This window comes from Hemitrygon akajei, unplaced genomic scaffold (genome assembly GCF_048418815.1).
Source record: "Hemitrygon akajei unplaced genomic scaffold, sHemAka1.3 Scf000054, whole genome shotgun sequence".
In the NCBI taxonomy this organism is placed as follows: domain Eukaryota; kingdom Metazoa; phylum Chordata; class Chondrichthyes; order Myliobatiformes; family Dasyatidae; genus Hemitrygon; species Hemitrygon akajei.
In genome coordinates this window covers 4,278,289-4,305,842 of record NW_027331940.1, presented here as the reverse complement: position 1 = coordinate 4,305,842, position 27,554 = coordinate 4,278,289, and the positions used below count along the sequence as shown (strand labels likewise).

Sequence of the window (27,554 nt, the reverse complement as noted above, 5' to 3'; positions counted from 1 at the left end):
AGTGAACCACACACTGCTCCTGCACGTTTATAGCCCAGTGGTGCTGATTGGTGCAGTATAAATAATCAGCTGCTTCATCAACTGTCAAAGCAGAATAGGCTTGCTGAGCCTTCCCCTTTGTTATACTTTATGAGACAATTTTCTGTCTGTTTTTCTGCCTCTCCAGCCTCAAACTGCCTCTGCCTTTCCGCAGCCTCCATCTTTAATTTTTCTCACTTGTACTGGAGCTCAAGCTCACTTGTTTACTTTCAGGAAACACCTCCAACTCCTCCACTTTAAACACACTCTCAGAAACATAATGTTCAGCTATTATCCTCTGCATCTGTGCCCTCCTCATTGTCAATTTCACCTTAGCAAGATGTAACCTTTCAGCAATACTCAACAACTCAACCCTTCTGGCGTCCTCTAATACCTCAGAGGTTGGCGCTTCCTGACATCGATCAACAAATTTTCTGCACAGAAATAAATCAAAAGAGATTTCCCCAATGAAATCGATAATTAATCAATCCTCAAATTTGATCATATCCCAGATGCAGGCCCCATTTTGTTATGAACCGTAACGCTTCAGAAACGAACCAGCAGCAATAGACTACTACTGGAGTCTGTTTTTGATGTGAAAACCACAATGCTAATTATATCCACTTATAATATAGTAACTTAGGCAAGTTAAACAACAATTAACAGTGTTATGTGTATGTATGTGTGTAAATATAACTCCCAAACTATTGAGCTCGGGGAAAACAAGACTTGGAGTCTTCAGATCGTAAAGTATGAAAGTTCAGTTCATCCACAAAATAGGTGATGAGAGAGATATTTGTAATTCAGGGTAAATGTCGAGAGAAGACTGTTATGTCAAACAGCAAGGGAGATAAGGCTGAGTACAGAGCTATGGTGGAAATCTTTGTCACATGGTACGAGCAGAATCATCTGCAGCTTAATGTGAAAAAGACTAAGGAGCTGGTGGTGGACCTGAGGAAGGCTAAGGCACCGGTGACCCCTGTTTCCATCCAAGGGGTCAGTGTGGACATGGTGGAAGATTACAAATACCTGGGCATACAAATTGACAATAAACTGGACTGGTCAAAGAACACTCAGGCTGTTTACAAGAAGGGTCAGAGCCGTCTCTATTTCCTGAGGATACTGAGGTCCTTTGACATCTACCAGACGATGCTGAGGATGTTCTACGAGGCTGTGGTGACTAGTGCTATCATGTTTGCTGTTGTGTGCTGGGGCAGCAGGCTGAGGGTAGCAGACACCAACAGAATCAACAAACTCATTTGTTATGCCAGTGATGTTCTGGGGGTGTAACTGCACTCTCTGGCGGTGGTGTCTGAAAAGAGGATGCTGTCCAAGTTGCATGCCATCTTGGACAATGACTCCCATCCGCTCCATAATGTACTGGTTAGGCACAGGAGTACATTCAGCCAGAGACTCATTTCACCGAGATGTAACACTGAGCATCACAGGAAGTCATTCCTGCCTGTGGCCATCAAACTCTTCTAATCTTCCCTCGGAGTGTCAGACACCCTGAGCCAATAGGCTGGTCCTGGACTTATTTACACTTGCAAAGATAAACTTATTATTATTTAATTATTGATGGTTTTATATTGCTATTTTTCTACACTATTTTTGGTTGGTGCGGCTGTAACGAAACTCAATTTCCCTCAGGATAAATAAAGTACGTCTGTCCGTCTGTCTGTTCTACAGGTTCCACAGTGTTAAAATGAGAGAACAGTTGCTGTAGATTTTATCCGTCATCTTTACAAATCTACATACGAATTTTCACCGAAAGTGACTTGTCATGAGGGGTATCATCTTCAAATGAATGACCACATCACACCCAGGCAAGGGTTAACACATAAGTGGTCTCCATAGGATATCCCAAATCAGATCCACTCCTATGTGTTAAATGAGGTGACAGCCACACATTCGATGTATGGTGAATCGATAATTAGCCCACCCTTGTGGGCAAAGGAAAGTTCCAAACAGTGACCCTTGGCCACTAGTTCCCTGGTTTCGATTCTTCCATTTTTCATCCGTCTCCATCTGACTCTGAGTGTCTGTGTCCTCAGTTAAAACTAAACAAGCTGCACGCGATGTAAACAAGCTGCAAGTCAGACTGATTCACCTTCTTAATCTCTATCTCTCTGTCTCTTAAAATGACAGTCCATATCAAACAAAACCTAGGGATTCATAACAATGGTCACTCCCCACTATGAACTGACTTGTGTTCCAGTATTTGGGATGACTGAGTGAATCCTTTCCCACCGACTGAGCAGGTGAACGGCTTCTCCCTAGTGTGAACTTGCTGATGTCTCTGTAGGTTGGATGACCGAGTGAATCTCTTCCCACAGACGGAGCAGGTGAACGGCTTCTCCCCAGTGTGAACTCGCTGATGTACCAGTAAGGTGGATGACTCAGTGAATCCTTTCCCACATTCTGAGCAGGTGAAAGGCCACTTCCCAGTGTGAACTTGCTGGTGTGCCAGTAGTTGAGATGACCGAGTGAATCCCTTCCCACACTCTGAGCAGGTGAATGGCCTCTCTCCAGTGTGAATTCGCTGATGACTATGTAGGTTGGATGAGTGAGCGAATCTCTTCCCACATTCTGAGCAGGTGAACGGCTTCTCCCCAGTGTGAACTGACTGGTGTTCCAGTAGGTGGGATGACTGAGTGAATCCCTTCCCACATTCTGAGCAGGTGAATGGCTTCTCCCCAGTGTGAACTCGCTGATGCTTCTGTAGGGTGGATGAATCAGTGAATCTCTTCCCACATTCTGAGCAGGTGAACGGTTTCTCTCCAGTGTGAACTCGCTGATGTACCAGTAGGGTGGATGACCGAGTGAATCCCTTCCCACAGACTGAGCAGATGAAAAGCTTCTCCCCAGTGTGAACTCGCTGGTGACTCTGTAGGGTGGAAGAGTCAGTGAATCCTTTCCCACACTCTGAGCAGGTGAATGGCCTCTCACCAGTGTGAACTCGATGATGTCTCTGTAGATTGGATGACTGAGTGAATCCCTTCCCACACTCTGAGCAGATGAACAGCTTCTCCCCAGTGTGAACTCGCTGATGTCTCTGTAGGGTGGAAGAGTCAGTGAATCCCATCCCACACTCTGAGCAGGTGAATGGCTTCTCTCCAGTGTGAACTCGCTGATGACTCAGAAGGGTGGATGGATTAGTGAATCTCTTCCCACAGACTGAGCAGGTGAATGGCCGCTCTCCAGTGTGAATTCGATGATGTCTCTGTAGATTGGATGACTGATTGAATCTCTTCCCACATTCTGTGCAGGTGAATGGCTTCTCCCCAGTGTGAACTGACTGGTGTTCCAGTAGGTGGGATGACTGAGTGAATCCCTTCCCACATTCTGAGCAGGTGAACGGCTTCTCCCCAGTGTGAACTCGCTGATGCTTCTGTAGGGTGGAAGAATCAGTGAATCTCCTCCCACATTCTGAACAGGTGAACGGTTTCTCCCCAGTGTGAACTCGCTGATGTACCAGTAGGGTGGATGACCGAGTGAATCTCTTCCCACAGACTGAGCAGATGAACGGCTTCTCCCCAGTGTGAACTCGCTGATGACTTTGCAGGTGGGATGACTGAGTGAATCTCTTCCCACAGACTGAGCAGCTGAACGGCCTCTCTCCAGTGTGAACACGCTGGTGTGCCATCAGGTCAGATGACTGAGTGAATCCTTTCCCAGAAATTCAGCAGATCACCAGCCTTTGCCCACAGTGAACTGACTGGTGTGTCAACAGGTGGGAAGACCAACTGAATCCTTTCTCACACACAGAACAGGTGAATGGCCTTGCCCAGTGTGAACTTGCTGATGTACCTTCAGTTGTGATAAACGAGTGAATCCATTCCCACTGTCTGAGCAGGTGAATGGCCTTTCTCCTGTGTGAAATGACGGGTTGCCAGTTGGTCAAATGACCGAGTGAATCCCTCCCCACAGTTTGAGCAGCAAGGATGGTCGATTGAACCCCTTGCTCCACTTCTTAAATATCTGGACAGAGACAACCAAACTGGTGTGCCGTGTTTGAACTTCCTGGAGACAAACTCCTTCTTGTTTTTAACCTGTAAAAAGATTTACAAAATCCATCAATGGGTGTAGGACAACATTTCAGATGAGATTACTTGAGTTACCAAGGTTTGATCTGGTATCACACTGTTACAGTGAGATTCTACCCAAGTTGGACACAGAAATCATCTCCTGACTGGGCAGAGTGCTGGTATCTGGAATGACCATCAATTCCCTGATGCTGTTCCTGTTTCTATAAGAATGGGGCATTTCTGCCATCTCCAATTTCTACCTTGGCTGAGTTGGAATCTCTCCATTGGTATTATTCCCTGTTCCTGCTGAGCTGCATGGGTGCCTGGCCCCACAGTAACTGAAACAGTCTCACGCAATTAGTCTTTCTTGATGTGCATCTGGGATTTTCTTTTATGTATTACTAACTTAAAGTGCCACAGTTTTAATGCCATATAAAAAATTCCTGTTGAGGTGAATGGTTGGTCCACACAGCTGTTAAAAAGACAGAGTGAATTTTTGTAATATTTCACATTCTTGTAGAAAATTACAACACAGAAACATGCCCTTTGGGCCATCTAGTCTGTGCTGAACTATTTAATCTTCCCACTCCCATACCCCTACCATGCAGGTACCTACATGAACCTCTGAAATGTTGAAATCGAGCTTGCATGCACCACTTGAGCTGGCTGCTCATTCCACACCCGGATGACTGTCTGTGTGAATGAGTTTCCCTTCATGTTCCCCTTAACATTTCACCTTTCACCCTTAACCCATGGCCTCTGGTTGTACTCCCACCCCATCTCAGTGGTAAAAGCCAGCTTGCATTTACACTATCTATGCCCCTCTATCACAATCAAATCTCCCCTCAAACTCCTACAGTCCAAGGAATAAAGTCTTGACCTGTTCAATCTTTCCTTATAACCCAAGTACTCCAGACCTGGCAACATACTTGTGAATTTTCTCTGAACTCCTTCACAGTCCTTACAGCTTTCCTGTAGGTTGGTGACCAAAACTGCACCCAGTACTCCAAATTAGGCCTCACCAATGTCTTCTACAAGTCAACATAACATCCATCTATTGTTGTCAGTACTTTTGTTCATGAAGGCCATTGGGCTAAAATCTTCCCTTCTGTCTCTATCTAACTGTGATACCACTTTCAGTGAATTAAGGACTTTCTTCTACAACAGGTCCCTTTCTTCTACAACACTCCTCCGTGCCCAACCAGTCACTGTGAAAGACCTCCCTTGGTAGGTCAGACCAAAGTGCAACAACTCACACTTGTCTGCATTAAATTCCTTTTTCCTTTTCTCAAACCATTTTGCCAGCTGGTCCAGGTCGCACTGCAAGTTGAAATGCTTTTTTGGCATTGACTAGATGGGCCAAAGAGCCTGTTTCTTTACTGAGCTTCTCCATGTTTCTATGGCAGAGAAGCTGGCCAAACTTGTTTGGAAGGGAAAGGGTAGGAGTGACAATTGAGCAGCAGTGGCTGGAGTTTCTGAAGCAATTCGGGAGCTGAGTGATTCCACAGAAGTGGAAGCATTAGAAAGACAGGAGGACACAACTGTGGCTAAAATGAGAAGCCAAAGCCAACGTAAATGTCAAAGAGAGGGCAAACAAAAGAACAAAAACTATTCGGAAGCTTTGAGAAACCAAAAGAAGACAACAAAAAAATTCAGATGAACTCAGTGCGTGGAATCATGATTTGTAGTCATTAATGGGTCTTGGTAGCACCCAACAGTCTGAGGCATTTAGAGGAACAAAATATACGAGGCTTCAATTTCTTTTCAAAAGCAAGGTTCCCTGGACCAGTTACCTTCCAACTTTCATTTTGGCAGGCAAATACAAACTCTGCATCCTCAAAAATTCACATCTGAACGCCTCCCACTTACAGGTACTCCTTTGCCAGGAGACAACCTGTCCCAAACCACACTTGTCAGATCCTTTCTGATACCATCAAAAATGACCTTTCTCTAATTTAGAATCTCAACCCGTGGTCCAGACCTCTCTTTTTCCATATTTACTTTGAATCTCATGGCATTATGATCACTAATTTCTGTCACCAGCCCTGATCATTTCCTAACAGCTTATTGCACACTTCTACATTGGGAATTCTACTTATTGATTAAGGGCACATTTGACAAACTCTACCCTATCTAGTCCTTTTATAGTATGGGAGTCTTCGTCAATATATGGAAAGTTAAAATCACTTACTGAATCAACCTTTTTGTTTATTGGCATGGTCTTCAATCTCTCTACAAATTTGTTCCTCTAAATCCTTCAGACTGTTGGGTGTGAACAAGTCCCAATATTGGCCTGTCCTGAGCTCATCTGGCTTTCCTACGATACTTCTTGCATTGTGATATACACAGCTCAGCACATTCATTGCACCAGGCTCAACCATCTAACTGCTGAATCTATCTATGATCTGAACATCTGACTGGTGTCAAGGAAACAAACCCTCCATCATTTTCACAAAAACAAAGGAGCTGATTGTGGACGACAGGAGGAATGGAGACAGGATAACCCCTATTGACATCACTGGATCTGGGGTTAAGAAGGTGAACAGCTTTAAGTTCCTCGGCATAAACATCACCAAGCACCTTACATTGTCTGTACATACCGGCTGTGTTGTGAAAAGAGCACAACAGCACCTCTGTCACTTCAGACAGTTGAAAAAGTTGGGGATGGGGACCAAAATCCTGAGGACTTTCTACAGGGACACATTTGAGAGCATCCTGACTGGCTGCATCACTGCCTGGTATGGGAATTGTACTTCCCTTAATTGCAGGAAACTGCAGAGAGTGTTGCGGACAGCCCAGCACATCCGTAGTGGTGAACTTTCCACTATTCAGTACATTTACACAGACAGGTGTATAAAAAGGGCCCAAAGGATATCAGGGACCAAATTCACCACAACCACAAACTGTTCCTGCTGCTACCATCCAGGAAATGGTACCACAGCAAAAGGAGCAACAGGCTCCGGGACATCATCTTCCACCAGGCCATCAGACTGATTAATTCATGCTGATACAATTGCATTTCGATGTTATATTGACTGTCCTATGTACAAACGATCTGTTATAAATTACCATAAATTACACATTGCACATTTAGATGGAGAGATAACATAAAGTTTTCTACTCCTCATGTTTATGAAGTAGGTATCTAATAAAGTCAATTCAATTCAATTCACCCTCTCCATTATCTGTTTGGTCATTCTGGCTCCCATTCCCCTTACAGCTTATTTTAACCACATCACCCGCTCCACCCCTACTAGCACTAGCATGCCTTACCACTTGGATATCAGTCCCCTCTTGTTCTGTTCCCCTAACTAATGAATCCCCTATCACCCCTTTGACTTTTCTCTGTCAGGTAATCCCCTTCACCACCAGTTTCTAAAGTGGTCTACCTTTTGTTGTGTTTGATGGGCACAAGAGTATTCTGCAATGGCTATTTAACCTCATTCCCCTTCCTGACTCTCTCCCGGTTTCCTGTGTACGGCACCTTGGGTGTAACTCACCTCTCTTCATGTCATATCTATCACCCCCTCCAACTCCCGGATGATCTGGAATTCATCCATTTCAGGTTCCAACTCCTTAACGTGCAGGGTGCACATCTTGTAGGTGAGGGCATCAGGGACACTGGAGGTCTTACCATCTTCCCACCAATGTCCCCTGTAATCTGTAATGACCAGTGTGCACATAAATCATGTACTGTGCATTTTTTTTTTTAACTCAGTGACATGTGCACAGTGAATTTTATACAGAGAGGTAATCGTTTTCACGGCTAGCAAATCACTGTTGATAAGTACTTTGATCTCCCCTGGGTTTGATCGAGTTCATCTGCACTCTCACACAACCTATGTAGCGGGCCTGTAACGGATAATGAAGGATTTTCTCACCAAAGCTTTTGCATATTGTCCATATGTGGTTTGCTTGCTAAACTATGCTTTAAAAAGTCAGATTTGCAAATATTACTCCACTTCTTCCCACTTACAAATTCTCCAGCACCTCTTGCATTGCCAGAATACACACAGGTAACACCAGGTTCTATATTGGGCATAAATATTTCCCCTGAACCCTCCTGACGAATTGAGGGTATATAAAAAAATTCATTTTGAACCTGTGTAACCTCTGGCTAAAAGAATAATTGGGAGTGAATAGGAATTTTGAACTGAAGTGAACTCAGTCTTCAGCGTTTAGCTAAGACAGACTCATTACCAGTTCTCTGTGGCTTGCAGAGAGACACATTGAGAGCTGATAATATTATACATTGTATCCTCGTTTGAGTAAAGGGAGGAGGACTCACTGATAAGGACAGGAATAAACATCTGTTTGTAATTAAGTCAGGGCCTTGCAAAGGGAATAACTGATAAGGACTGGACAGTACATCCATCTATAATTAAAACCATTTAGCAAACTCTGTTATCTAAGTAATTAAGTTTTGCACCAACACACTTAGTGGGCGTGCCAGTTCAAATAACAACTTGCAATATTAATATATGGGATGTACTATGTATAAATATACGGCTGTAACCCAAGTCATTCGACTTGTCAGAAGGTGGCAGTGCTTACGTGCCTTCCCTTTGACAACTGGGACTCAAACTCCTGCAGGCATTTGAATGCACAATAAACCATGGTGTCGATAAGAAGCTGGTCTCCTGAGTTTTATTCAGATTCAACTTTAACATTTGGCATCACGAACAGGGTCCCAATATAGGGAGTGCCAAGCAGACGGGCTGAGCAAGCAGCTGGACCACTCTGGGGACTGCGGAGACCGAACGGAAGCCCAATGGGTATTTTAAATTTGTCACTCACCGTTAGTTCCTTTGGACATACGGTGCCTCACCCAAGGCTGATCACATACCTTGACAGGATTGGGAAAGAAATTGTTGGGAGATTTGTATAAGGTAGGCAAAATTTTACTAAGTGGCCAGGAGGCAGACATGCCAGGTAAATTCATCATTTAAGCAGGAGGTGCCAGCCGGGTAAATTTATCTCATTGTTAATTGAGCAGGAGACTTTGAGCCCAATAAATTACTTAGAGACCATCGGTCAATTGCAGTCGATTGATACAAGTGGGCCAGCAGCAGCCCGACACAATTTGTGTGAGAGTTCTCCAGACAAGGAAAAATATTTGTGAATGTTGAGTGCAGTGCTGAATAAGAAATTGGGGAACAAAATGTGGCCACGGATGGGAGAGGGTGCAGGAGCCTGGGTTATTACCTCATGAGAACAAGCAGTAAATTTGATTTGGAAAAAGAACTGAGGAAAGAAGTGGAAATTGTTGAAAAGGGAATGGAAGGGAAAGGCAGATGTAAAATGGAACTTTGCCGGCTATGCCACTGGTGGCCTAGTGGCTTCAGTGTTGGACTTCGAGGTGAGAGGTCCCGAGTTCGAATCCAGCCGACTCCCTTGCACACTTTCATCTGTGCTGGGTTAGAGCTGGTGAACAAAACAACTCACCCAGCAGAAGGCAATGGCAAACTACTGCTGTAACTTGCCTTGTACATGATTTCCCAACACCACACAGCGGCGTGGAAGGAAATCCTCGGCTAACCGGAAAAAATTCTGGATGTGACCTACCTTTAAAGTGGAACAGTATATTATCAGCAAGTTGGAGGAATAATGCATGTGATAAAGGGATAGAGTAGCGGTCACCAACCATTTTAAGCCCAAGTTTCCCCTACCTTGGCCTTTGTAAAATGCAAGATCGACCCAGATCAATTAGTTACACGCATGCGCACCAGGGCAGAAAAGACCGGAAGTAAAACCCCACAACCTGGAAGTAGAAATAATGTATAAACACTGGGGCACCCGCCCCTTTTTTGCACCGCAGACCGGTTTAATATTGACAATATTCTTGCGGACCGGCCGACAGGGGATGGGGTGGGTGGGGTTGTTAAACACGATAGGAATACAGTGATACGGGAAGCAGGTTCCTTATGTCCAGTCTATTCTGTAAATTAGTTTATGTGGCTCTCGGCACTTAGCTTCTGTCCCGCGCTGCTCATGTTTTCTCCGCTGAAAAAACTCAACACATTTGCATTTGAGTGCAGGGTGCTTGGACTAGGGGTACCGAAGCAGTTTTGAGGGCTTCATTGCCTCACTGGACAGCCTCCTGCCCGCCCACCGCCAGATGCCTTGGCTTGGTTTGGTTGGTCGTGGGTCGGGTGAGAGGACAACGTCAGGGCCGGAGGTCCCTGTGCCGGGGCCGCGGCAGTCACAGTCCGGAGAGAGTGACCAACCGAGCAAGGAGTGTGACAGGGCACGAGCCCGCCCCCTCTTGTAGGACCTATCAGCCGACAAAAGTTTGTTTCAGTAGATCACAGCACGGTAGCTGCTCTGATACCTATGAAACACTGAGCCCGAATTAGGTCGTCTGCGAATATTTTAGCACCGGATTCCCCACAAACATTCAGTGTGCTAAACAGGTTTAGAGGCAGCACTCCAGGCCAGTAGTGACGGCACTTCCCACCGGCCGCCCGAGGCCAACTGGCGATCTCTGGCATGAGGGTGTCACTGCGGTTAGGCGACTGATGACCTCGCGTGCACTCAAGTTCAACAGTGGGCTGACAGGGAATGAGGAAAGGTGCAGCTGACTCATGTTGTTTCCTCGTGGCCCAGTGGTTGGGGACACTGTGTAGTTACACGCATGTAGAAAGAATGGAACTAAAACCCCACAATCCAGAAACAATCTTTCAACAGTATTTGTGTATTTATTTTTCTTAGTTTTTGGGATCTACTGGAAAAGTCTCAAAGATAGACTAGTCGATCGCAATCGACAGGTTGGCGACCACTAGGATAGAGGTAAGTACTGCAGAAGGAACACCAAAGGTTGGGAGACGTTAAAAACAGAGCATGAATGGATGGATGGGCGCCGAAAACGACAGCAGGAAAAACAACGTAAGCAAACCAAGGCCGGTCTACATAGGAGAGAAGGGCAGGAATGTGTGTCTAAAGTTAGAACTGATAGGGAAACATGGGATCCCAAACCCGTGTCTGGCATATCGACCCTGTATGAGTTTTGTGGCCTGCTACAGCACTTTCGCAGGAGACCAAGCCTTTAATGATGGGAATCTGTCCCCCCAATTTATTGTCTTACTGCTCCAATGCTTACCAACTAAGTTAGCCAACATCATTAACAAATAATATGGATTGGCCTGACAATGACCAAAATCGAATGCAACGAGCTTTGACATATCATTGGAACAGGGCTTTCGAATGCCAATCAACCCCGAAGGGAACTAATAGTACAGGTGAATGGAGACTCCCTCTGTCTGTCGATGGAGTAGCACTAATTCTGTGCTGCTCTTAGTTTTCTCTCCCGCCCACAGCTTAAATGTTGAATTTTAAGTTTTTAATTGCTGATTCTTGAAGGAGAGTGATATGTCTATGTCTACGAGAAGTGGAAGAATCTGCATGAATCTACCTGCTATTGAAACAGCACACAGGCTGTCTACTTCGAAATTTAAAGACTCAGCCAGACCAAGATTTATTTTGGTTTGTTTTCATCACTTTAAAATTAAAGATCAAATAATGCGACAGGCAAGAAAACAGAGTTTTCAGATTCAATGAGTCTGAGCTCCGTTTTTATGAAGATTATCCAAGAGAAGTAATGGAACAAAGAGCAAGATTTGCTTTGGTAATGAAACAAGCATATGATAAGAAACGATTTCCCTCTTTGAGTTACCCGACAAGAATGAAAGTTTTTCCTCCTAATTCTTCCCCATGTACTTTCTTTGACACAAAAGTCGAGCTGGATTTTGTCCAGGCTATACCTGTCACCACCACTGACGTTACTACTGAATAAACTATGAAAAGCTGTTTGATTATCTGTATATTACTCACACTACGAAAAGAAGATATATGAAGGCTATTTGGATATTTCATTCACAAATTAATAAAAGAAGAAAAGAAAACCTGCTCATCATTACATCCTATTGGATTTTTTTTTGGAAAGAAGATTTACGGATCAAGTTTGACTATTTAAATGGTTAATTACATATTTGACTGAGAAAAGAGGATAAAAGGATTTGTTCCTTTTATCCAATATTTGGTTTAATTTTTTTTTGTTGTTTCTTAAATTACTAACTGGTAGTTTTTTTTTCTACCAACAGGGTTTCTTTTTATATATTTATCTGAGAGGGTTAAGTTACTATGATTTTACTAATTAATATTTCCATCAATTTAGTTCAGTTAAGTATACTATTAACTTTTTTTATTCTGTTTTATTATAGTGCCCTGTAACTGAATTTAAAGTTTTCTTAGGGATTTAAAGCTAAACTTAAGATGGGGCTGGTTTTTCTCTATAAGAGATTATATTATTTTGGTTCTTTTTCGTTTAACACATGATAGAATGTAAACACTCCTTTGTTGAGACTTTACTGTCTTTCTTGCAAGGTCATTTTATTTATTTTATGTTCTGGCTCGGGGGAGGTAGAGAGGAGAGGCAGAGTGGCCCATGTCTTCGCATCTATCTTAGTTCACTTGCCTTTTTTTTAGGCTTTTGGGAGGGTGGGTGGGTTTAGAGTTAGGAGTTTTTTCCCATTGGGTGGTTCTGGAGCATGTGTGTTTTCTATATGGCTTTATTCTTCATTACTGCCATCTTTGATAATTCCGTATTGGTATGTGTTCTGCGGATGTATAAAGTAAATAAGAATAAAATTATAGTATGGCAGTTAAATGGATTAATGTAATAATTTGGAATATATGTGGTTGGAATTATCCTATTAAACAAAAAAGACTTAAAATTATTAATCGATTCCAATCTGATATAATTTTTGCTCAGGAGACGCATATCAAGGTAGGAGATCAAAATAGATTTTTTTCGCTGGCGGAATGGAAAACAACTCCATGCTACTTCTCAGAGCAAAACTAAGGGTGAGTCTATCTTTATTAAATCTAATATATTTACTCAAGAGGATATTGAGTCAGATTCTAATGGTAGATTTTTAATTGTTAAAGGAGTGATTTGTAATAGAAAGGTTGTTCTGGTTAATTTGTATGGTCCTAATTTCGATGATCCTGCTTTTTAAAAAAAAAAATATTTGCTTTACTGCCAGATTTAAATGAGTATATGTTGTTAATGGGTGGGGATTTTAACTGTTGCTTAAATCCTATGATTGATAAGAGCTCAACTAATCAACGACTTCCAAATCATTTTGCGTCAGTTATATGGCCTCATATGGAGCCAGTGATCATTAATGGAGAATGTGTGGAGCAGGTTAAGACCTACAAGTATCTGGGAGTACAGTTAGACGAGAAGCTAGACTGGACTGCCAACACAGATACCTTGTGCAGGAAGGCACAGAGTCGACTGTACTTCCTTAGAAGGTTGGCGTCATTCAATGTCTGTAGTGAGATGCTGAAGATGTTCTATAGGTCAGTTGTGGAGAGCGCCCTCTTCTTTGTGGTGGCGTGTTGGGGAGGAAGCATTAAGAAGAGGGACGCCTCACGTCTTAATAAGCTGGTAAGGAAGGCGGGCTCTGTTGTGGGCAAAGTACTGGAGAGTTTAACATCGGTAGTTGAGCGAAGGGCGCTGAGTAGGCTACGGTCAATTATGGAAAACTCTGAACATCCTCTACATAGCACCATCCAGAGACAGAGAAGCAGTTTCAGCGACAGGTTACTATCGATGCAATGCTCCTCAGACAGGATGAAGAGGTCAATACTCCCCAATGCCATTAGGCTTTACAATTCAACCGCCAGGACTTAAGAACTTTTTAAAAGCTATTATTAATGCTTTTTGAGATAGTGATTTAGATGCATATCATATTTTTTTTTACTGAGTTAAGTATTGTATGTTATTAGTTTTGCTACAACAAGTGTATGGGACATTGGAAAAAAAGTTGAATTTCCCCATGGGGATGAATAAAGTATCTATCTATCTATCTATTAACTCTTTTTTGACCAATTTTGGGTTGATCGAATTATGGAGGCATTTACACCCTGATAACAGAGAATATTCTTTTTTTTTCCATGTTTATAAAATATATTCAAGGATTGATTATATTATAGTTGATCCCTGTCAATTGCCTAATGTTAAAAACTGTGAATATGACGCTATTGCTATACCTGATCATGCGCCTTTGAGTTTGTCCTTTGAATTTGACGATGACATTTTTGGCCGTCCACCATGGCACATGTCTCAGACTTTATTGCAAAGCTCTGACTTTATTAGTTTTATCGAAAGCCAGATAAAATAATTTTTTACTTTTTAATGATATAGGAAGTATGTCTAAATTAATTATATTGGATACATTCAAAGCATTTTTATGTGGTCAGATTATTTCTTATTCAACTAAACTTAAAAAACAGACTAAAGCAAAATTAGATAAAATTTCAAAACAAATTAAAGATTTAGATAATATCTATGTGACTTCCCCTAATATTGACATTTTAAAAAAGGGTGGAACTTCAATCATAATATAACCTATTATTAACTCATTCAATTGAAGGTTATCTACTTAAGATAAAGACCCAATTTTATATGTTTGGAGATAAAAATAATAAACTACTTGCATCTCAATTAAAATCAGCTGGAGCCAAGATGCAAATTTTGAAAATTCGTAGAAAAGATGGCACCCTGGCTCGGGATTATGAAGAAATTAATAAGATTTTTCAAGACTTTTATACTGAACTTTATAAATCTCAATGTCCAGTGAGATTGAGATCATTTCAGTCTGATCTTCTGAAATGACTGTTGTTGTTGTTTTTTTTTTACGAACGATTGCTTTTCCTAAAATTTCTGTTGAGGATCAAAAAATTCTAGATGCCTAAATTACTGAATCCAAAATTCATAAAGCTATTTTCTCAATGCAATCTGGTAAGGCCCCAGGACTTGCTGGTTATCCTGTAGAATTTTACAAAAAATTTGGAAAATTGCTTTCTCCATATATGTTGGAGATGTTTAAAGAATCTTTTGTGAAAAGTGATTTACCCTCTACTTTTTATGAAGCTTCTATTTCTTTAATTCTCAAAAAGGATAAAGATCCTTTTGATTTTGCCTCATACAGACCTATTTCATTATTGAATGTTGAAGCTAAGATTCACTTAAAGATGATGGCCAATCCGTTGGAGAGTATTTTGGGTAAAGTCATTTTTAAAGATCAAACAGGCTTTATAAAGGGTCATTTTTCTTTCTCAAATGTTCGGAGATTATTTAACATTATACATTCACCTTCTTCTAAAACTCCACAATGCCTTATATCTTTGGATGCTGAAAAAGCATTTGATTGAATCGAATGGAAATATTTATTTAATACTTTAGAAAAATTTTGTTTTTGTATTAATTTTAATAATTGGATTAAAATGATATATAAAGCTCCTATTGCTACTGTTGTCACTAATAACTGTAGGTCTCCTTTTTTCAGCTATCACGGGGACCAGCCAAGGTTGCCCATTAAGTCCTTTGTTATGTAACTTAAGATTAGAGCCCCTTGCTATTGCTCTTTGTGAAGCCGAAAATATTCATGGGATTTTTGTGAATGAGACCATGCACAAGATCTCTCTTTACACTGATGATTTATTGATATATATATCCAAGCCTGAATAATCTATTCCTGCTTTGCTAAAATTATATGACAAATTTGGAGACCTTTCAGGATATAAAATAAATTTTAGTAAAAGTGAATTACTTCCTTTAAATGAATCTGTCTCTATATATGATAATATTCCTTTTAAAGTTATGGATTCTTTTAGATATTTAGGTGTTATAATTACTAAAAAATATCAGGATCTTTATAAAGCCAATTTTCCTCCTTTAGTGGACTTTTTAAGATTTGTTTTTACAAGAGTGTTTAATGTCTTTTTCACAGTTAATGGACAAATATGATATCTCTAATACACATTTTTCAAATATTTACAGGTTGGGAATTTTTTACGTGATTTTTTACCAATTTACCCCTCAGCCTGCTCTATAAATTTGGCTTATGCTATTTTTCAGTTTAAACCTTTTCAAAAACAATTCATAGCAATCCTTTATAAACAGTTAATGAATGCTCGCATGTCGCCTAATGATAGGGTTCAATGCACCTGGGAAGTACAACTTCAACATTCACTTTCAGATAATCAGTGGAGTAAAATTTATTATTTAGTCAATAATTCACCTATCTGCACACGCCATATCTAAATTCAGATTAAGATAGTACACAGGGCCCATATGTCCAAAGATAAATTGGTGCATATTTTTTCTAATATAAGCCCTATTTGTGACAGATGTAATGCAGAAGTGGCTACTCTAACTCATATGTTTTGGTCATGTGTAAGTTTAAACAATTTTTGGAGGGATGTGTTTGGAATATTATCTAAAGTTATAGATGTGGATGTTCAACCTAATCCACTTACAGCAATTTTTGGGATTATTCCAGAGGAAGCAAGCAAAGTGTCTGCTTCCGCCCAACAAAACTTTTATATTTATTTCAGAATATTCCTGTTTTTGTTTACTAAGAAGTTATTTGATCGGATTGATTCTATTATTCTATCTTTTATTTGGGATAATAAAAGACCAAGAATTGGTAAATGTCATTTGCAAAAGTTGAAAAAGGATGGTGGTCTCACTTTGCCTAATCTATGAATGTATTATTGGGCTGTTAACTTCTGGTATGTCCTTCTGGTTATATTGGGTTGATAGGAATGAACAGCCAATCTGGGTAGACCAGGAACTGAGAGCTGTGAAACAGTTTTATTTAACTTCGTTATTAGGAGTTACTCTACCTATACAATTAGCTAAAGTTGCTAATTTAAACCTATATCCTGTGGTTAAGCACTCTTTACAAATTTGGAACCAGTTCCGCAATTTTTTTTAATCGTAAAAAAGTTAAACTTTGTAGTATAATTTACCATAATTACTTTTTAAACCTTCTTGGAGTGCTCCAATTTTTTTTACTTTGGGAAAATAAAGGTATTAATTCTTTTTTGGATTTATTTAAAGAAGGCAGATTGATGTCTTTTGAACAATTTGTCGATAAGTATTCTCTCTTATATTCAAATTTTTTACAATATCTTCAAGTTAGAAATTTTTTACAAAAATATTTAAGTAATTTTCCTTACATATTGGAGGCTGATTTGTCAGATACTATTATGAATATGAACCCCTTGTTGAAAGGTTCTATTGGAAGAATTTATCATTTATTATTACAAAGGGATAAGCGTCCTTTACTTAAGATTAAACAGGATTGGGAGAAGGAACTCAATTTCCCTTTTATATGGGAGGATTGGACATGGATTCTGAAGCTGGTTAACTCTTCTTCGATCTGTGCTAGTCATTCACTGATTCAATTTAAAATTGTACATTACCATTTGACGAAGGAGAGACTTCCAAAAATATTTCCCAATGTTGACAAGTATTGTGATAGATGTAAAAATGAGATAGCCACACTGACACATATGTTCTGGTCATGTCTATATTAAAACAGTTTTGAAAGTCAGTCTTTTCGACAATTTCTAAAGCACTCAGAATCAATTTACAACCTAATAAATTGACTATGCTTTTTGGAATAATTCCTCAAAATATCCATGGTATTTCTGTGGCTGACCAACATGTTTGTTACATTGATAGCTAGGAGGGCCACCTTGTTGAAATGGAAGGATATATCAGCTCCTACTTTGTCACAATGGCTCTCTCAGGTGATGCTGTGTCTTGGAGAAAATTAGAAGTCGAACCTTTGTACCTTTATTTGATTTTGAGAAAAGATGGGGATCATCTGCTCATTATTATCATTTCAGTTAACTGATAGATTTCCTCCACGATCTAAATGTAAATTTTTTTGATATATCTTTTCTTTCTTTTTGGTGGTTTGATGTTTATTTTTAGAAGCTTTTTGTATGACGCTTGGCTCTGGGGTTGTACCTCCAATGGGTTTCTTCTTTTTTCCCCTCACTTTTCTTTTTAGTTTAATTCACAAAATTTTCAATCCTCAAGATAATTTCCTCTTTTATGAGGCATTGTAAGTGTTGTTACTTCGATGCACTTGTGCTATTTTTGAATAATAATAATAATAATAAAAAGATATGAAAAGAATATTAAAGGTGAATATGTTCAGTGGGAAGGAGGATGCGAGCGGGCTATATCTGCGGATCAGAAATGGGAACAACAACCTACCAAGGGACAGGTGGGGACAGCAACCCGTTTAGAAATTGACAAGCAAAGATGCTTCCTACCATGAGTACCAGCCCTCAGGAAGAGCCCAATGTAATATTGACAGTTGCTGCTATTCCAGTTCCGTTTATGATTGATATGGGGGCAACTACAACCACTCTAAATCGGGAAATAGTATCGGAAAAGGGATTGCAGTTATCAGACACAACATTCACTCTGTCTGGGTTTGAAGGCACGGAACGTACGTATTCACATAACAGTCGGGGGTGTAATCCAGCAGGGAGAGACTTGCTCTGTCTGTTGGAAGTCGAGATTCTCTGCACAGGCAATGGTGTCACCCTGTGACAGGTGAACAACTGATAGCTTCCCCAATTTCCGACCTCCCAGTGGTGGGCATTTAATCTGGACTCCACTGCGTCTGAACCCCTTCTGCCAGTGGTCGACCCCCATGAGACTCTGTGCTGTGACATTACGGGGTGCTCAGCTAAGGAAAGTCAATATTATGCACCCCTCGAGGGACAGAAGTTCCCAGTCATGATGATTGGAGAGATCCCCAATCCACTGTTAGTGTTTGCCCTGGGTTCAAGCCAAAGAGCCCAGAGTTCATTGCCTACACCTTGCTGAAACAAGCCTCCAGCACCGAGGGAGACTGGCAAGACTTGGCTGCGGTCCAACTCCGATACTGGAAGGAGTCTGAGGTGAAGGCGGGACATTTGGTGAGACACACTTTGAATATTGACCGATCCCAAGACGCTGTACCCCATCTCTGAGCAAATTCAGGCCATGAAGTCGGTCGCACCAACTATCCCCCTGTCCGGATCACCGTGAAGGAAGGACAGACTCTCCCATCCATTCTGCAATATCCCCCTCTAGCCCGAAGCAATTTTATGAGGATGGAAGCTCTTTTGTGGATCCAGCAGGGAAACGATGCGATAGTGACGGACAGTGAAGTAATTGAACAGGCCTCTTTTGAAGCAGCTGTCTCCGCCCAGAAGGCTGAGCTGTTTGCTCTGACTCGTGCCTGTATCCCAGCAACAGACTAAAGTGGGAACGTTTACACAGACTCCCGTTATGCATTTGGAATTGTACATGACTACGGAGCTCTCTGGGAACATGGGGATTCCTGACTTCCTCTGGCCATCCCATTAGCAATGCCACCTTTGTAAACAACTTACTCACCGCTCTGCAGCTACCTCGCGTTCTGGCTGTTATTAAATGTGCGGCCCACACGCATGTCCGACTGTGTCACTAAACACAATGCTCTAGCAGATCAGACAGTGAAAAGTGCGGCACAATCCTCAGTAGTTGTAGCCTCCTCGCGTTCCCGTCAAGCAACCCTCCATGACTAAAGCAGAACGGGTTTGCAGGACATGTGGGAGGTACGTAATTTTCAGGGGGACGCCTCTGAGGAGGAGCACAAACTGTGGTCCCCGATGGGGTGCCAGAAAGACCCCGACCTAGGTTTTTGGATCACCCAGTGGGACAGGTTTGTGTTCCCACACAGTTTTTATGAATATTGGCCAATTATATACATAATTGTACACACCTGGGAAAGGAGGGAATGGTTGGTAACCTGTACCCTGCACACCGGGTACAACTCCCTTGACAGGTGGATCCTTTTCTGTGTCTACAAGTTGATTTTATTGAATTGCCTAGAGTACATTGCTATAGATACTGCTTAGTTATTATAGATGTGTTTAGTAGATGGATTGAAGCTATTCCAACTACCATTAATACTGCTATGACTGTTGTGAAGGTATTATTATGGGATATAATTCCCAGGTACAGCCTGCCAGAGATGCTGAGCTCTGACCATGGCCCACACTTTGTGGTGAAAGTAAACAAAGGAGTACGTAACGAACTAGCTATCAAGCAACAATTCCACTGTCTACACCACCCATGGGCCGCTGGCAGAGTGGAAAGAGCCAATGGCACTCTGAAGAGTAAACTGGCCAGACCAGCAGCGGAGACTGGACTCACTTGGTTGAAGTTCCTACCGTTTGCCCTATTCCATGAAGGATACCCCATAGGGGAAAGCGGGGTTGTCACCAGTTTAAAACATTTATGGATGGCCCATGAGGATATCCTTGCGACCAAGACCTTGTGCACCGTTGCTCCCAGAAAGCCTACCAGCAAAATTAGATATTGGAAGAGATGGGGAAATAAATATGCCAACTAACCAAAATTTTCCAAGCGTTACATTCATAGGTATGACAGGCTTACAAGGAAGAGAACTACCCTGCAAAGAGGAGTGACTATCCCACCATAGAACCTGGGAATTTATCCTGATCAGGAACTGGGATTGAGGGAAACTCAGACCTCAGTGGAGAGGACCATATCAAGTGTTACTGACCACTCCGACAGCTGTGAAACTGAAAGGGCAATCTCGGTGGATACATCGAACAGACTACAAACGTGTTACTGAAGGAAATGAGTAGAAGGAATCTCTCGGACTAAAGGAAATTGTATTGGTTGATAGTAGAGAGTGATGAACCTCTCGGTTTCTTGCTGTGGACTGTCATTTTAACAGATATTGCCTGAGTGATGTCAGCCACCAGCTTTCTCAGCTCCTGTTTGATTCTTACAAAGAGAGAGAGAGAGGGCTGGAACTATTTGACCATGCAGTGTGTTTACACTTGCTCGCAGCTTGTGTTTACATAGCTCAAAGTTTGTTTTATTTAAGCAAGGACACACAGTCAGCCAGAGAGAAAGAAAGAAGATGGAAAGTTCGAAACAAAGGACCTAGTGGCCAAAGGTCACTGTTTGGACTCTCCTATGCCCACAAGGGTGGGTTAATTATTGATCCATTGTATACCGAATGTGTGATTGTCACTTTGTTTGATCCATTGGAGTGGATCTGTTGGTTTGGGAGTATCCTGTGAGGACCACTTGTGCTAACCCTTGCCTGGGGGTGGTAATCACTTGAAGAGGATACCCCTGTGACCAATCACTGTTGGTAATAATTTGTATAATGCAAATGGGGATTTTGTTGGAGTATCTCGTGGCTACCACTTTTGTTAACCTTTAGCCGGATTCGGGTGTGTTATATGGTAAACACTTGTGAGAAGGGATACTCTGTGGAAATCACTGTCAGTAATACTTTGTGTGTTGGATCTGGATTGGGAGTACCTTGCGGAATCTACCTGTGTGTTAACCCTTGCCTGGGTGGTAGTTCCTTCTGAAGACAGTACTCCTGTGATAAGCTACTTCTGGTGATAATTCGTATGTGGATTTAGAACAACGACGGATAAGACCTACGGCGACTGTTATCCCGTTTTACCACCGTGGAATTTGTGGAATTCAACGTAATTGTCTTCTCTCGACATTCACCTTGGATTACAAATATCTCTCTTGTCATTTATTCCATGGCTGAACTGAACTTTCATACTTCACCATCTCAAGACTTTAAGCTCGGTATTCCCTGAGCTCAGTGGATTGGGAGTTATATTTACACATATGTGTACTCATAACACCTTTAACTTTAGATTATTTTGCTTAAGTTGTTATACAAGTAGATACTAATAAAGACAGTACTTTTAATATCAAAACCAGACTCCAGGTGTGGTCTATTGCTGCAGGTTCATTTAAACCATTACAGTGGTGTTTGTGTTTATGTCTTTGAGAGGGCTCACCCCAGCATCCAGTTACGATCTTTCTGTCTCTGTCACACTTATGCCACACGGGTAGAACTAGGGGCCCTGACAGACACAGTGTTTTGACAGATGTATCTCAGGCTCCCACCAAACAGAACTTCCTACACTGGGTAACATGCATCGTGGCCATACTTGCAGGTGCCCAGCAGCGGAGAGGAATAACTGAGACTGAGCGATCTTTGATGATAGTTTTTCTCTCCTACGAAGTAGCCGGGAATTCACGAGAGATAATCAATTTGGCTACAGCACTTGAGCAGCTGGCCACAATACTGCAGGGGCCCTGACAGAAACACAGGCCCAAGTAACAGAAAAATCCACTGAAATGATTGCAATCTGGCAAACAGTCCTATAGAATCTTACGGCTTTATATTTTATCCTAGCTGAGAAGGGGGAACCTGTGCTGTTATTGACACAGAATGCTGCACCTATATCCCTGATGAGTCTACTAATGTTACATCCCTCTCCGAGCACACTGCCAAGGAGACTGACAGCATCAAGAGAGTAGGGCAGGATTTACACGGGTTCACCGAAGGGTCGAAATGGTGATCTTTGAAGGCCTGTTTGGTAATATGTGGGGCATGATATTGTATTATGTCCTAATAGTTGTACATATCATTGTTATAGTTACTGTTGTATGCCGTTTTTACCCACTGATAGGTCAAAGCTGTACTCGATTGCTTTCTCTGTAAAAAAATACTGTTTTGTTGCTCATGTAACAATCAAAAAAAGGGAATGATGAAGTATGGTTTCACACTTCGTTAAAAAATAGCAGCCTGTTTTTCTGAAAGAAACTGATGATCAACAGATGTACTAAGCCATGCTGAGCCATATTTCTTCTTGAGGGTAGCTAGCTAGGGTTTCAGGACGCTCATTGCCTTGTGTGTTCATGCATACAGATAGGACAGCTTCAGTCTGTTGTGTGTGTGTAAGCCATTATGACTATTTTGTAGTTTGTCTTTAGGGGCTCCAGCCTGTCATGTAGTAAATATCTTTGGCTCCAGCCTGTCTTGTGTGGGGGTATCTGGACTGATATATCTGTGGTGAAGGGGAATTGTTAGTCAGTTAGTGGATTGGGTGGGAACAATCATTGACTGTTCCTGTTTGAGCGACTAACTGAGTAAGCCCCGGGTGCTTGGAATACAGAGTTTGTACCGTACGGTCTCTGAGTGACTTTATCCAGATTCGACTTCCACAGAATGGGAGTGGTTTTAAAGGGCTGGGCTGCTGGAAGCACAGTACCAGACCTGGACTGATTGCAACTGGGTCTGACAGAGGCATAACTGGTTCTTCTGGGCACATTCAGTCTCACTCCAGCTGTTTCCTACCAGTGTTTGTGTAGATGAGACTCACCAAACTTTCTCCTGACTGAATCAATGGAATCTCCGAGTCAGAAGGGTTCGCTCCAGTTGATGCTTTCAATCCTCAGGCTGGTTCACTTGTTGCTGTTCCCTCGTCTTCAGTCGCGCTTTGCTTCCAGTTGTGGTTTTTCTTCCAATAAATCTCCCACCACAGGTCTAACTTTAACATGAAAGATAATGAAGCACATTAACAATAAAAAGGAGAACCAAACATTTCTGCTTAATGTCACTAAGAACAAAACTCACTGAAATTTAAACGTTGAAGGCAGATATAATGATCTCAGTGAACATCTTTTATTGTCTCCACCATGACACAAAAGAATATGGGAGCCATCATTCAGTCATGGTAAGACATAAGGAACAGAATTAGGTGATTTGATCCATCTGGTCTGCTCCACCATTCAAACATGGCTGATTTTTATTCCAACACCATATTCCTGCCTTCCTCCTGTAACCCTGAAGCTACTTAGCAATTAGTATATTAATCTCTGCCATAAATATACCCAAATGACACCCTCAACCAACCTCTGTCGCAACAAATTCCACAGATCAGCCATCTTTTAGCTGAAGAAATTTCTCTCATCTCAGTTTTAAAGGGAAGCATTCTAAGACTGTGCTGTCAGATCACAGACTCCCCGTCTAATGGAAACATCCTCTCCAGGCTTTTCTGCATTCGGTTGTTTACTTAACCACCCCGTCCCCTTTCACCCCTGTCTGAACTCCATTGAGCACAGCCCCAGAACCATCAAATGCTCCTCATACATAAAGCCGATCATCCCTGAGATTATTCACGTGAACCTTGTTACTAATCCCTCCACCACCCCCACCGTCCCTCTGAACTCCATTGAGCACAACCCCATAACCATCAAATGCTCCTCATACATAAAGCCGATCATTCCTGAGATTATTCACGTGAACCTTGTTACTAATCCCTCCACCACCCCCACCGTCCCTCAAAACTCCATTGAGCACAGCCCCAGAACCATCAAATGCTCCTCATACATAAAGCCGATCAGTCCTGAGATTATTCAAGTGAACCTTGTTACTAATCCCTCCACCACCCCCACCGTCCCTCTGAACTCCATTGAGCACAGCCACAGAACCATCAAATGCTCCTCATACATAAAGCCGATCATTCCTGAGATTATTCACGTGAACCTTGTTACTAATCCCTCCACCACCCCCACCGTCCCTCTGAACTCCATTGAGCACAGCCCCAGAACCATCAAATGCTCCTCATACATAAAGCCGATCATTCCTGAGATTATTCACGTGAACCTTGTTACTAATCCCTCCACCACCCCCACCGTCCCTCTGAACTACATTGAGCACAGCCCCATAACCATCAAATGCTCCTCATACATAAAGCCGATCATTCCTGAGATTATTCACGTGAACCTTGTTACTAATCCCTCCACCACCCCCACCGTCCCTCTGAACTCCAGTGAGCACAACCCCATAACCATCAAATGCTCCTCATACATAAAGCCGATCATTCCTGAGATTATTCACGTGAACCTTGTTACTAATCCCTCCACCACCCCCACCGTCCCTCTGAACTCCATTGAGCACAGCCCCATAACCATCAAATGCTCCTCATACATAAAGCCGATCATTCCTGAGATTATTCACGTGAACCTTGTTACTAATCCCTCCACCACCCCCACCGTCCCTCTGAACTCCATTGAGCACAACCCCAAAACCATCAAATGCTCCTCATACATAAAGCCGATCATTCCTGAGATTATTCACGTGAACCTTGTTACTAATCCCTCCACCACCCCCACCGTCCCTCTGAACTCCATTGAGCACAGCCCCATAACCATCAAATGCTCCTCATACATAAAGCCGATCATCCCTGAGATTATTCACGTGAACCTTGTTACTAATCCCTCCACCACCCCCACCGTCCCTCTGAACTCCATTGAGCACAGCCCCATAACCATCAAATGCTCCTCATACATAAAGCCGATCATTCCTGAGATTATTCACGTGAACCTTGTTACTAATCCCTCCACCACCCCCACCGTCCCTCTGAACTCCATTGAGCACAGCCCCATAACCATCAAATGCTCCTCATACATAAAGCCGATCATCCCTGAGATTATTCACGTGAACCTTGTTACTAATCCCTCCACCACCCCCACCGTCCCTCTGAACTCCATCCAGCACAGCCCCAGAACCATCAAATGCTCCTCATACATAAAGCCGATCATCCCTGAGATTATTCACGTGAACCTTGTTACTAATCCCTCCACCACCCCCACCGTCCCTCTGAACTCCATCCAGCACAGCCCCAGAACCATCAAATGCTCCTCATACATAAAGCCGATCATCCCTGAGATTATTCACGTGAACCTTGTTACTAATCCCTCCACCACCCCCACCGTCCCTCTGAACTCCATTGAGCACAGGCCCATAACCATCAAATGCTCCTCATACATAAAGCCGATCATCCCTGAGATTATTCATGTGAACCTTGTTAGCAACAACTGCACTGAACACATTCCCAAGTATAACAGACAATCAGGAAATTTCAACCATTCCAGAGTGAATGTGATAAAAAGAAACTGGAATCACCAGAATCGCTCAACAGGTAAGGAACTGCTGTGGGAACAGCAACAAATTTAAGGATTCAGGTTCACAATCTTTTATCCGAATGGATTCAGAATTTTTCATTTTTAGTGCAGATCTCCAGCCACTTGAGTTTCTGTTTGATTTCCACTGTCTGACAGACAGGTGACAGTGAGGAGGAATTTCCAAACACAGTCCGAACACTGAACACCCCCCCAGGTTTATTTCTACTGGTTCAAACACAGAACAGCCCATTTACTCACAGCCTCTCCTTGTGAGGGATGGAATGGGAACTAATTCTCTCCTCAGACTGGCAGTCATTGCTTCCAAAGGAACTCTAGAAACAAACATCTGATCCCAAACCAGAAATACTCACTCAACACTTCATACACCTGGGCAGCTTGATCCCCGGGTCCATTTTACTTGGATCTAACAGGGGTGCAGTGCTGCCAGAGCTCACCGGAATGCCACTCCAGCACCTCTGTAAAAAACAGTCAAAATAAACAAGCGGGGAATTTAACAGCGGCCGCATATTAAATAGATGGAAACTTACAGAAGTGGGGCTTGGGGAGAGGGGGTGGTGGCTGGTGGGGAAAATACCACTAATAACATTAGGATATTTGATTGTTTTTGGTGAAATCCAGGAGCTGTGACTGTGGTGATCCGTGGATTACTTGCTAATACAAAACTAAATTTATCTCACAAACAACCCTATGGCTTCTAAGCAAACGTTAACTTGCTTGATAATTATATTTTGTGATAATTAGTGAATGTAACCATGTGCTACTTTGTCATATTATTAAATTAAGTATTATATGTTTTATTGTACCAGTTATATACTTAAATGTTGTGATTGGCTATAATCTTAACTTATGTCTTAACTATCACTATATTTCTGTGGAGCTCTGGAAATCATATATATTTCTTTCATCTTGGTATAGTGCTCGACATTATAAAAAGGCATATTCTCATATATTTGTATATATACACACACACACACACATATACGTGTGTGTGTGCGTGCGTGACACCCAATTTGTGTACCTGCTCATTACATATATGTTACGTGAATGGGGCAAGGAAGTTGTTCAGTACATGAAATGAGCAGGTACAAAAATTGGGTGTGACATACAAGGGGTGATTGATAAGTTCGTGGCTGAAGGTGGAAGAAGTGAATTTTACAAAACCTTTCCAGCATCTGCAGATTTCCTCGTGTTTACAAAAACCTAGCTATTTTCAATTATCTGAAACAGACATACCACAAAAGTTATTAATTTCAAACTTTCTGCATAATCACTCCTCGAGTTGAACGACACGTGCAGGTACCGAGAGCTGTATAACTTCAGGCCTTCTAACTTAGGCCACGAGCTTATCAATCACCCCTCGTACAGCTCCGGCAGCAAAAATTTGGCAATGCACCCCTGCTCCAGCCGCAGAGCTCAATGCAACCGGCCCAGATTCACACAATCTCGGAATCAACTCCGACTCACCCCCGCTCGAATCGGAGAACCGCCAACAACAGATGCAGTGAGCAAACCGCATGCGTTTAGCAGGATGTTCTCCGCACCGCCACCGGTGCCCGGAGGTCTTCACATCGTCGCCGGTGGCCGGAGGTACTCACAGCGCCGCCGGTGGCTGGAGGTCTGCACATAGTCGCCGCTTTTCCGGAGGTACACACAGCGCCACCGGTGCCCGGAGGTCTGAACATAGTCGCCGGTGGCCGGAGGTACGCAGAGCGCCAGTCTCTGGAGGTCCATGCAGCGCCACCAGTCTCTGGAGGTCCATGCAGAGCCACCACTGGCCGGAGGCGGGAGGGACAACGGAGAGGTAAATCACAGCCACG

At 42.4% G+C, this 27,554-nt stretch overlaps 1 protein-coding gene across 1 annotated transcript in view; it reads right to left on the bottom strand.

Moving 5' to 3' along the window:
* Positions 1-2,187: 2,187 nt before the first annotated feature.
* Positions 2,188-27,554, bottom strand: part of LOC140721332 (uncharacterized) — an 88,543-nt gene continuing 63,176 nt past the window's right edge. The window contains exon 5 of the mRNA XM_073036179.1: positions 2,188-3,437. Coding sequence (XP_072892280.1) covers positions 2,204-3,437 — 1,234 coding nt within the window. The 3' untranslated portion in view covers positions 2,188-2,203. The remainder of the gene's footprint in view (positions 3,438-27,554) is intronic.